The 12,082-nt window shown below is 53.2% G+C and overlaps 1 protein-coding gene across 1 annotated transcript in view; it reads left to right on the top strand.

Annotated features, from left to right (window-relative positions):
- Nucleotides 1-12,082, top strand: part of LOC105544410 (chromosome unknown open reading frame, human C6orf132) — a 48,787-nt gene that overhangs the window by 13,106 nt on the left and 23,599 nt on the right. Inside the window, exons 2-3 of the mRNA XM_011986897.1 lie at nucleotides 3,743-3,849; nucleotides 5,998-6,042. Coding sequence (XP_011842287.1) covers nucleotides 3,743-3,849; nucleotides 5,998-6,042 — 152 coding nt within the window. The remainder of the gene's footprint in view (nucleotides 1-3,742; nucleotides 3,850-5,997; nucleotides 6,043-12,082) is intronic.

Genomic DNA, 12,082 nt, shown 5'->3' with positions numbered 1-12,082 from the left:
TGGCCAGGCTGGTCTTGAACTCCTAACCTCATGATCCACTCACCTCAGCCTCCCAAAGTGCTGGGATTATAGGCGTGAGCCGCCACGCCTAGCCCCACACCTCCTTTTCTTATTTTATTATTATTATTATTATTATTGAGACAGAGTCTCACTCTGTGGCTCAGACTGGAGTGCAGTGGCGATCTCGGCTCACTGCAGCCTCCGCCTCCCTGGTTCAGGTGATTCTCCAGCCTCAGCCTCCTGAGTAGCTGGGACTACGGTGTGTGCCACCACACCTGGCTAATTTTTTGTATTTTTAGTAGAGATGAGGTTTCACTGTGTTAGCCAGGATGGTCTCGATCTCCCGACCTCGTGATCCACCCACCTCAGCCTCCCAAAGTGCTGGGATTACAGATGTGAGCCACCGCGCCCAGCCCCTTTTCTTATTTTGATAACAAATTTACTATCTTACAATTCTGCAGGTCATAACTCTGACACAGGTCTCAGTGGGCTCAATTAAGGTGTTGGCAAGACTTTGTTCCTCTCTGGAGGCTCCAGGAGAGTCTGTTTCCTTGCCTGTTCTGGCTGCTAGAGGCAGCCCACAGTCCTTGGCCAGTAGCCGCCTTCCATCTTCAAAGCCAGCTGTGGCTGCTGAACCCCTCTCACAGCGCATCACCCCACCTCTGCTTCCGTAACATGTTTCCCTCTCTGACTCCTACCCACTCCTCTTCAGACTGGGAAATCAAATCTGATTTTCCAGAGGTGCCTGATGGGGAGAGGAGCCACCTGGGCCTTCCAGCCCGGCCTCAACCACAGCCACTACCCTTCTATATGTTTTACAGAGAACAGTTATATTCTTAGAAAGGATTTCACTGCTTGAAACAACCACAAAGGAAGCAAAACAACAGTGGCTCAGAGTCAGGGCTGAGTCATGGGATCTGTGAGGCGGTTAGAGCGCCTGCTTGAGGGTCAGACGGCCACAGTTCAGATCCGACTCCATCCTGACCAGCAGGCTTCAAACAAGCTGCGTCACCTCCCGCTGCTTCCCAGAGCTGCTCGCTGGCCAGAGCCAAGCCAAGCCTTCCTCAGCCCTGTACACGGTGGGGTTATGACTCTTTCCTTTGGGGGTGTGTGTATGGTGGTTTAGAAGTCAGGCCCTTGAGGGAGACCCTGGCTTCAACACTTACTCTGAGGCTTTGGGCAAGTTATTTGACCTCCTTGTGCCTCGGTTTCCTCATCTGTAAAACAGGGATAATGACTGTACCAATTTGCATGGGGCCGTTTTGAGAATTAAATGAATGAATAATGTGTAAGGTGCTTGGAACAGTGTCCGGATCATTACAGGTGCTCAGTAGGCCGGGCGTGTGGCTCACACCGGTAATCCCAGCACTTTGGGAGGCCGAGGTGGGTGGATCACCTGAATTCAGGAGTTTGAGACCAGCCTGGCCAACATGGTGAAACCCTGTCTCTACTAAAAATACAAAAATTAGCTGGGCATGGTGGCACTGGCGCACACCTGTAATCCTAACTACTTGGGAGGCTGAGGCAGGAGAATTGCTTAAACCAGGGAGGCACAGGTTGCAGTGAGCCGAGATCATGCCACTGCACTCCAGCCTGAGTGACAGAGCAAGGGGATCTGTGGTGGCTCAGGCCTGTTGTCCCGGAGCATAAGGAGGCGAGACTAGGCTTTCAAGGCCAGCTTGGGCAACATAGAAACCTCTCATCTTTATAACCAAAAAAAAAAGACTCCATCTCAAAAAAAAAAAAAAGGATTAAAAAAAAAATGGTGCTCAGTAAGTTTTTACCCTTCATTATTATTACTATTACAGTTATCATCCTTGCCAAGTTGCTCAGATATAACACTTCTAAAGCTCGTAGGCACCCAACAAGAGTAGCCATTAATATGACAATAACTCAACTGTAGGAAGGAGGCTCCCTAGATCCCAACATCGGTGCAGAGATTAAATAAAATGATTAGAGCCCTGCCTAGGAGCGTGGCTCTCACGCAGTCCCTGTGGCAATCCTCACCCACCCCCAGTCCTGTTAAGGGTCCAGGTAGCCACATCACGTCAGGTCTAGGGCCTTGGCATCCACACAGCCCTCTCTAGAGAATGCCCCAGGGGATCCCGGTGTCAACACGCAGACTCTCGGAAGTGAGGGAATCGGGGGCTCTCGTGGTGGCTGTTGGGTGTGAGCTACTTTTGTTGTTTCCCATGGGGTCAGATCTTAAGCTCCCTCCCCGATGCCCCGTCCGATCTTGGTCTGCAGCCTCAGTCATGGAGCCTGGCAACTGGGACTGGAAAATCATATTTGCCCAGAGTGCACGGGGCAGGGCAGTGCTGGGAACTGGAATTTCCAGGGACGCGCAGAGCACACAGAGAACCCAACGTTCGGGCTCCATTTGAGAGGTGGAGAAGCTTGAGTGTCCCAGCCAGCTTCCTGCCTTGGGAGGGCTGCACACCGAGGACACCACCTCCAGCTGCTGGAGCCCTCCCAGGAGTCTCCCTGTCACATCCAAAGCCCAGATGCTCACATGGGGTGCTGGGATTTGGGATGGATGTAGTCTGATCCCAGGATCTTCCTGACAAGCCCAGTCTCTTTCGAATAAATCATTTGGCTTTCTTGCAATTTTCTCCTAAAGTCACGTACAAGGATAAAAGTAATCATGATTAACTCAAAGTCCCAGTTAGACTTCTGGCTAACTGGGATTCTGACCTTTCTTCTCTCCTCTCTGGCTATCGGGGAAAGTCCTCCACACCTTGTTAAATGGACGAAAGCCCTCTTTGCTCACAAGCCACATAGCAGGAGGGCCACAGCGATCCCTGCCAAGGGAGTGTGAATTTCTTGTCAGTGTGTATCAAGGGTCATGAGGGAGTTGAGAAAGGGATGTGATGTGATGTGAGTGGCCCCTCGCACCCTCCCACTGCCATAGAGCAGCACGGAGCACAGGCTCAGTAACTGGAGGAAGAGGAAGGTCCTTCATATCATCTTCCTACAGGGGAAACAAGCATGTTTGCTGAGCACTTACTCTGCCCTGGCCACACTCACTCCTCACGACAGTGCTCTACGGCACTGTCATCACTCCCACTGTACAGATGGGAAAACTGAGACCCGGAGAGGTTAAGCCACGTGAGCAGTCAGCGGCAGAGCTGGGATGTTTTAACCAGGTCACACTGACCCTACCGTCCCGTTTTTTCTGCTCTGCCCTCCAGGGTTCGTTAAAGAAAGCCATGTACACAAGCATCTGTGGTTTGGTAGTCAGGGAAATCTTGAGTTAAGGAGTCCAGATGATGGAATATTGGCCCCTGGGGGCAGCAGGTGGCTTCATCTGCTCTGCATGTTTCAGATTAGAAATTTAAACACTCGAGGGAAAAGCCGGCTTGTTTTCCCCCCTCTCTCAGAGATAAGCTTCGGCTGGGCCCTTAGCCGGGCTCCCTGGGCTCTGAAAACAAGGGACCATTGCTGTGGGAGAGAAGGCTCAGGATCAATGCAGGGTGGTGGTTGTGGATTGGGAGAGAGATGGCTGCAGGGGGCTGAAAGCCCCAGGAACATCAGTCCCTCACCCAGCGCCACCTCAGCTGGCCCCATTAGCGCACATCTCATCCATAAGATCTGATTATGTCAGAGGCGCTTAGCTGAGTCCAAAACTGGGGGACATGCAGGCCCTGGCTTTCCTCACTGGGAGCTGAAGGGCAGATTAAACTTGGGTGACCGGATGCCTTGGATCTCCAGCTTATAGTGTCCCCTCACTTGTGTTCTCTAGATGGCATCTATTATGGAGACAATCGGTTTAACACAGTGAGCGAGTCAGGAACAGCCACGCTGAAAGCTCGGCCAAGAGTCCGGCCCCTGCTGACCTTCCTTCCGCTGGTGAGTACGATTCTGCTCTGAGGTTGGAGGGTCTGCTCTGGGTGGGGACACCAGGCCTGCCCCAGCCTGAGTGGACATCAGCTGCACCCTCCACCCACCCCTTCCTTCCTGATGCTGAAGGGGGGCTACTGGAAGGAGGCATGGCCGAGGCTCACAGCAGGAAGTTTAGGATTAGGGATGCCAGCTTGTTCAGGGCCAAGCCCAAGGAGAAGTTATGGAGAACTTGTGTGCAGGAGTGATATAGCAGTGGGTACCCTCAGCCAAGCAGGGTTCATTTTCCACAGTCACTGATGACTGTCTGCTTTGTGCCAGGCCCTGCATTAGGTGCTGGATACAGAGATGACTGGGCCAGCGTTGCTGTTCTCAAGGAGCTCCTTGCCCACTGCAGGAGACAAATATATTTTGCTTAACCCAGTATATTCAAAAGAGTGTCATTGCGGGAGGCGTGCTGGCTCACGCCTGTAATCCCAGCACTTTGGGAGGCCAAGATGGGTGGATCACGAGGTCAGGAGATTGAGACCATCCTAGCTAATATGCTGAAACCCTGTCTCTACTAAATATACAAAAAAAAAAAAAAATAGTCGGGTGTGGTGGCAAGCACCTGTAGTCCCAGCTATTCGGGAGGCTGAGGCAGGAGAATGGCGTGGAGCCGGGAGGCGGAGCTTGTGAGCCAAGATCGCACCACTGCACTCCAGCCTGGGTGACAGAGCAAGACTCTATCTCAAAAGAAAAAAAAAAGAGTGTCATTACAACATTCAATCAATATAAAAAATACTAATGGGCTATTTTACATTCTTTTTTTCATACTAAGTCTTTAAAATCTGGGCCGGGTGTGGTGGCTCACGCCTGTAATCCCAGCACTTTGGGAGGCTGAGGCGGGCGGATCACAAGGTCAGGAGTTTGAGACCAGCCTGGCCAATATGGTGAAACCCCATCTCTACTAAAAATACAAAAAAAAAAAAAAAAATTAACCAGGCATGGTGATGGATGCCTGTAGTCCCAGCTACTCGGGAGGCTGAGGCAGGAGAATCGCTTGAACCCGGGAGGCGGAGGTTGTAGTGAGCCGAGATTAGGCCACTGCACGCCAGCCTGGGAGACAGAGCAAGACTCTGTCTCAAAAAAAAAAAAAATCTGGTGTACTACTTATATAGCACATCCCGCTTCTGACTGAGACATGTTAAGTGCTCAATGGCTGCTTGTGGCCAGTGGCTGCTTACTAGACAGCCCAGGCCAGAGCCAGTCTAAACACCAGGCTCCTAGATTTGAGGCTCACTCCTGTCTGTCGGACCTGGGTCATGGGTGGCACAATGCTGTCACCGGGGTCACGGCATCTTCTTGCCTCCATGAGGGTTTAGTACTGCCTGGACTGAAAGGCCCCTTGCCCTGGTCTGAGCTCTCAGGAGTCTGTTAGACTTCATGGCACCCCACACATTCATCCTGGGTCCCCATACCTCCTGCCTAGCACTGCCTGGCACAACCACCTTCCTCTCCCCATCACCAATTTTTTCTGCTATGTCCAACCTCAACAATCAGACCTAAGATTCTAGATGGGACAGAGGCAGTCTTACATTCTCCTTGCTGCATTTCTAAGGCCTCTCTGTGGAGGGCTGAGCACACAGATCTCTGGGAATACAACTTTAAATAATTTATTTTCTGCTTATAAAAGCAATTTGTGGACAATATAGATAAATATAGAAAGAGGCACACCAATATAGAAAACACCACCAACAAGGTATAAATCAAATAAGTCAGCTTGGAATCCTAGCACTTTGGAAGGCCAAGGTGGGAGGATCACTTGAGGCCAGGAGTTCAAGACTAGCCTGGGCAATATAGCCCAACCCTATCTCTACAAAAAATTTAAAAATTAGTCAGTTGTGGTGGTGTGTGCCTATAGTCCCAGCTACTTGGGAGGCTGAGGCAGGAGGATGGCTTGAGCTCAGGAGGTTGAGGCTGCAGTGAACTATGATTGCACTACTGCATTTCAGCCTGGGTGACAGAGTGAGACCCTGTCTTAAAAACAAAGAAAAAAAAAAATGAGTCAGCCCCTAACTTTGTTTCCAGAGAATGCATAAAACTCTGACAGAAGTGATTGCACCCATAAATGCAGATAAAATCAGTTTGAAATATTCCTTTTTTTTTTTTTCCCAGACTGAATTTTGCTCTTGTCACCCAGGCTGGAGTGGTGCAATGGTGTAATCTCGGCTCCCTGCAACCTCCACCTCCCAGGTTTAAGCGATTCTCCTGCCTCAACCTCCCAAGTAGCTGTAATTACAGGCGCCCACCACCACTCCCAGCATTTTTTTTTTGTATTTTTAGTAGAGACTGAGTTTCATCATGTTGGCCAGGCTGGTCTCACCTGGTCTCCTGACCTCAGGTGATCCACCCACTTCAGTTTCCAAAGTGCTGAGATTACAGGCTGAACCACTGTGCTCAGCCTGAAATATTCTATATTGGGAGGTTAATTAGATTCTCTCCTGTCACTTACCCTCAACACACATACCCAGATTCATAGTAGTGTGGGCCCAGGGTTGACATACCTCTACCAGTCGGTAAAATACTAAAACATTCATCTGTAAAATGGGAATAAAAAAAAAATTACTGAAATACGGCCAGGCGTGGTGGCTCACTCCTGTAATCCCAGCACTTTGGGGGGCCGAAGTGAGCGGATCATGAGGTCAGGAGTTCGAGACCAGCTTGGCCAACGTGCTGAAACCCCGTCTGTACTAAAAATACAAAAATTAGCCAGGTATGGTGGCACGCACCTGTAATCCCAGGTACTCAGGAGGCTGAGGTAGGAGAATTGCTTGAACCTGGAGGCGGAGGTTGCAGTGAGCTGAGATGGCACCACTGTACTCCAGCCTGGACGAGAGAGCAAGACTCTGTCTCAAAAACAAACAAACAAACAAAAAAACACGACAGAAATACTTCTCTACAGAGTAGAAATGGCTGTTGCCCCTGGAGTGGTTCCTGCTGTCCTGCCCCTCCCCTAGATCTGGACCACCCCCAAAAGCAGCAACTAAAGAGTTAATGTGGTCCCAGCTGAGTTCATTCTGATTGGTCGGCATCCTTATCTCCCCCCACCTATCTGCTGCGGGCCCCTCAAGGACCAGGGCAGATCCTCGCCTGCCAGCCCTCCCAGGCTCTGGTTTGGATCTGGTCTGGGCAGAACATGACTCAGGGGCTGCACAGACCCCAGGCAGGCCTGGCCAAAGGCTCCGGGGCCCCTGGAGTGGGCTGGGCTAGCTGGGCAGGCCTGAGTTCCAGCTTGTCCTGGGAAAGTGCTTCCTGGGAGCAGTTCTTTTGTGCAAGCCTCAGAACCAGTCCCAGGAAAAGGGGGCTTCTCCCTAAAAACTTACGCCCCCTCACTGGTGAGGGTGAGAGAATGGACACCTGGTGAACCGATGGCTGAAAGGGGCCTCATTTTACAGAGACAGGAACTGAACCAGGAAGGGGAAGTTTACCCGTTCCCTCAGTGCTGGCTAACTGGGCAAAGGCAGGCAGAGCGACTTGCCGACCCCATCCAGTGGCACGGCCTGTGATCTTGGCCACCACGTGCTGAGTGCTCACTGTGCGCCAGGCACCATGCCACGTGGACCACGTGTGTTAACAAAGCCACCCTTCGAGCAAGGTGCTGTTATTAATCCCCATGTTACAGGCAGAGAAACTGAGGCACAGAGGGGAGTAACTTGCTTAAGGTCATGCGGCTAAGTGATAGAGCCGTGACTGGAATCCCTGAAGCCAGGCTCCAGGATCCAAGTTCTATTCAGGCCGTTCTACTCTCCCTCCACTCACTACATAGAAGCTTTTTTCTTCTCCTTCCAGGACCAGGCGGCAAAACCACTTCCACCTCCCTTGCCTGCCTCTCTGAATCCCTGTCCAGCAGTCTGGGTCTGCCGGGCACCAGGCCTCTTGCCTCTTTCGGCTCATAGATGCTTTTGACCTATGATGAGGCTGTGAGTCACATACACCTAGTTTTGCTTACAATTTCAGCAGGGGACTAAAGCCCTCCCATGATGTGCCTTCAGATTAGGAACCCTTGGCCCAGTGGCCTGCATCACAGGGACTGTTCTGTGCTCCTCACTCAGGTCACAAGATAGGGCAGCTTCCATGCCGTTTGTTGCCTGCTCCCGGGTGGAGGGGAATCTGGCTGGCAGCTTAATTCTCTCTTGTCTGACCTGACTCCTCTCCTGCAGGCCCTAGCCAGGTCCTTTGCTTTCTTTCAGCAGGGACAGAAGGCTGGGAGGATGGGGAGGATTGGCTCAAAAGCGTCTGTGTGCCAAAAGAAGCGAGCTCTGTGTGGGTGTGGGCTCACACACACATGCACACGCACACACCCCGTCCCCCAGCCCCGCCAAGTCAGGGTGGGTGGGGAGCTGGGACAGTGCCTAGCCCTGCCTGACACTGTCCTAGCCGGCCGGGCCTCCACCCCTCCCTGTCCTCCCTTCCCACATTCAGAGGCATCTCTCAGGCCAGGCTGCCCAGTGCGAAGGGGAGGTACGGGGTAGCAGTGCCCAAGAAGTCAGGTGACAGGCCCCACGAGGGCCTGTGAGCTCTCTCCAGGCCTGGGCCATCCTCTGAGCCCACCCTCCCTGTCAGTGCCCTACAGGAGCCTGCCAGGGGACAGGGCTAGAGAGAAGGGGACAGGGCAGCGACAGGCACACTCCTGCCCCCTTCCCCAGAGCTCCCTCGCTCTGTGTGCTGAGGGTGCTGGGAATTACGAAGTGTTTCTCAGGCATCCGGCAGCCAAAGGCCAGCTAAAAAAAGGACCTCGGGATCCCTCAGTGGCTGGGATGGGACCAGGGGCTGAGACTCCAGCAGCTGGTACCAGTCCCAGCTCTGCTGCTGGGATTCGGGGTGGCTGCAGGCCAGCCCCTTCCTCTCCCTGGGCCTCTGGCTTCTTGCCCAACAGTGGGGGTCATACTGCATGGTCCTCAAGGGTCTCCCCAGCCACGACTATCTGTGTTAAAATGACTTCCTAACGGAAGGGTAGACGGTGTGGTCAGCTCCCTGGAGGGCCACTGGAGAAGTCAGGCCCTAACGACACATGGAACCCTCCTTGAGCTCTGTTTCCACCTCTGGAAAGGGAGGTTTTCCAGCTACTGGGGCAACCCCACCTTCCTGCTTGGGGATCCCTGAGGAGCTGAATTTGAGCCACCAAACTTCAGAGGTGGGAGGACTACAGCAGTTGTCAAGGTCAACGTGAGAACACTGAGGCCTGGGGAGGGGAGGGCCCTGCCCAGGCCACTGGGCTCGATAGAAGCAGGGACAGGAGCCAGGCCTTCTCCCCAGGCTGGCCCTGTGCCCTGTGTACACCACCGGAGGTCTGGCTGAGTGAGGGGTGATCCTTTCTCCCTCCTTCTCAGGGAGACTGGGCCCAGAGAGCAAGCTGGAGCCTGTCCCTCTGTTTCTTTTTCTTCTTTTTTTTCTTTTTTTTTTTTTTGAGACGGAGTCTTGCTCTGTCACCCAGGCTGGAGTGTAGTGGCACAATCTTGGCTCACTGCAAGCTCCGCCTCCCGGGTTCACGCCACTCTCCTGCCTCAGCCTCCTGAGTAGCTGGGACTACAGGCGCCCGCCACCACGCCGGGCTAATTTTTTGTATTTTTAGTAGAGATAGGGTTTCACTGTATTAGCCAGGATGGTCTCTCTATCACCTGACCTCATGATACGCCCACCTCGGCCTCCTGAAGTGCTGGGATTACAGGTGTGCACCACCGCGCCTGGCCTGTCCCTCTGCTTCTGAGAGCTGGGTCCATAGAACATTGGGTGGCAGCAGGGTTGTATTTTCTGGGGTTCTCTCTCTTGCCCTCCCCAGTCTGAATCAAGCCATCTCCAGGGTGATGCATATGAGGAATTAAAAATTAAATGTCAGTGTGGCAAATACGGGAAAACTGGCCCAACAGGTCCCCAGGGGTGCCCTGGGCGGTGAGAGCTGCCTGGGTCACCCCACCCTCTGAGTCAGACAGGCCTGGCTCTGCCAGAAGAGGCATCCCTAGGCTCAGGCAGGAGGCCTCGCCTGCCCTGCACCCTTCCCTTAGTCCTTGCTGCTGGAGAGGCAGCTGGAGTCAGCCCCATCTCTCCTTTCCACCCAGCCCGCTGCTGCAGGAACTCTTCTCTAAACTCAAGGCCCAGGCACCTTTTAGGGGTGGAATCTGAGCTCTGTAGGGTGAGTCAGGCAAAGCAGCCATGATTGGCTTTTGGCTGGTTTGTGCGGATGATGTTAGGCCAAAGGGTTGTGGGGTGTGGGGTGTTAGGCCTGCCACAAGAGTGCAAACGGAGCTCCACACCCCCTTCTCTACCCACTTGGCTCCTTCCCTCTCATTAAGGACCTCAGCCTGAACCTCCAAAGTTCCATCCAGGCCCATAAACCTCCATCCTTCATCCTGGCCCATAAACAGCCGCCCCTTTGTCCCCATGGACAGATGTGTGCCCCCTTCAGGAGGACTGGCCAGGGAAGAAGCCCTTGAAGCGGGCTCAGGGCCATTTAGGCAGGGTCTCGAGGGACGTGGTGTGCCCTCTGGGGGCATGTCCCCCTCATCCTACTGACTTCTTGCCCCAGAGAGAGGGCAGACCAGGGCCCTCCATAGTACCCGGTGGAGGGCAGAAGCCATGGTAACCTGGGTCTAAGGGTGGTTCTCAGATGGTAGATAGGTCCAGAGGAAGATGGTTCATGGGTGAACACTCTTTTCTGGCCCCCAGGAGGGGTCTGAGCTGTGGCAGAGTGTCGGGCTGTGTTGGGGAAATAATCCGTCTCCTTTATAAACTGCTCACTAGCTCCCAACTTCACAGCTGCTCTGCAGGATACACACAGCCCGTCTCGATCTTCTACCACCTCCACCAGGCCAGCACCCCCACACTGCACCCCTAAGCCAGGAAAACAACTGGCTGGGCTTCATCTAGTTGGGTATGTTGGGTGCCTAGAGGGGTTTCTGTGTAGTTCTTGATCTGAGGCAGAGGTGGGGGCTCCCAGCTTCCTTTTCTTTTTCTTTTTTTTTTTTTTTTTGAGACTGAGTCTGGCTCTGTTGCCCAGACTGGAGTGCAGTGGCCGGATCTCAGCTCACTGCAAGCTCCGCCTCCCGGGTTTACGCCATTCTCCTGCCTCAGCCTCCCGAGTAGCTGGGACTACAGGCGCCCGCCACTTCGCCCGGCTAGTTTTTTGTATTTTTTGGTAGAGATGGGGTTTCACCGTGTTAGCCAGGATGGTCTCGATCTCCTGACCTCGTGATCCGCCCGTCTCGGCCTCCCAAAGTGCTGGGATTACAGGCTTGATTCACCGCGCCCGGCCCCCAGCTTCCTTTTCTCCCAGCCTGCAGTGGTGTCCCCAACCATGCCTGCCTCTAACTCAGGCTCAGGGCCATCTCCCTCCCACTCTGCAACTCCACACCCCACCCCACAGGGCCGGTGCCCCAGATCAGGCTCCAGGAGGAGTCTGGCAAGGAAGTTTGCATTCCACGATGTGTAGCTAAGACTCCGATCTGGCTGCCACCCAGGGTCAACCATGCATTGCCCACTGGCCCAGCCCCTGGTGACCCACCCTTGAGACTTGGCTGAGCCCTGAGGAATCCCAGGCATGAGGATGTGTGTGTCCCGGCCATAAGGAGGCCAGTGGGGTGGACTGAAGCCATGAGTGGGTGAGCCCTGCCCTCCTGAACTCTCAGGGGTGCAACAGGTGAACAGGGGGCCCCAGCCCCCCCAAAACTTCAAAGGGAAACTAGCCTCATCCTTGAATAATGAGTGTTTTCTTCCCCACCTTCTTCCCTCCCTTTCTTCTTCCTTCTCAACTCTGAAATGTTAGCAGTCAAGAGGGCAGTAGGGGATTCCTGGCGACCTGTCCCTGACCATGGGGACGCACTCATTTCCTCAGATGCAACCAGAGAGACACATCCTGGAGGCTGTGCCCAGAGCAGTGGCCCAAGTCCTTGATTAGAACTCAGGGGAAATAAACTTTCTTGAGAACTACGCTGCAGGACCTCTTAAGGTGTGCAGTGGCCTCTGGTATCACAGCCAACCTAAGGGAGGTGGGATTATTCCTATTTTACAGATGAGAAAACTGAGCTTTAGAAGGCAAGAAAGGGGCATAACTTCTTGAGCACCATCTCTATGTCAGATACTATCTCTGACTCCTTTTAGACGAGTCAGTTAAGATTGCAAATCTGGTCTGCCTGACTCCCAAGTTGATGTTTTTTCCACTCAATCACAATAATTAAAAAAAAAAAAAAAAAAAAAAAAAACTCGG

Source organism: Mandrillus leucophaeus, unplaced genomic scaffold, assembly GCF_000951045.1.
Source record: "Mandrillus leucophaeus isolate KB7577 unplaced genomic scaffold, Mleu.le_1.0 Scaffold3, whole genome shotgun sequence".
NCBI lineage: Eukaryota > Metazoa > Chordata > Mammalia > Primates > Cercopithecidae > Mandrillus > Mandrillus leucophaeus.
This window is presented reverse-complemented; position numbering and strand designations above follow the sequence as displayed.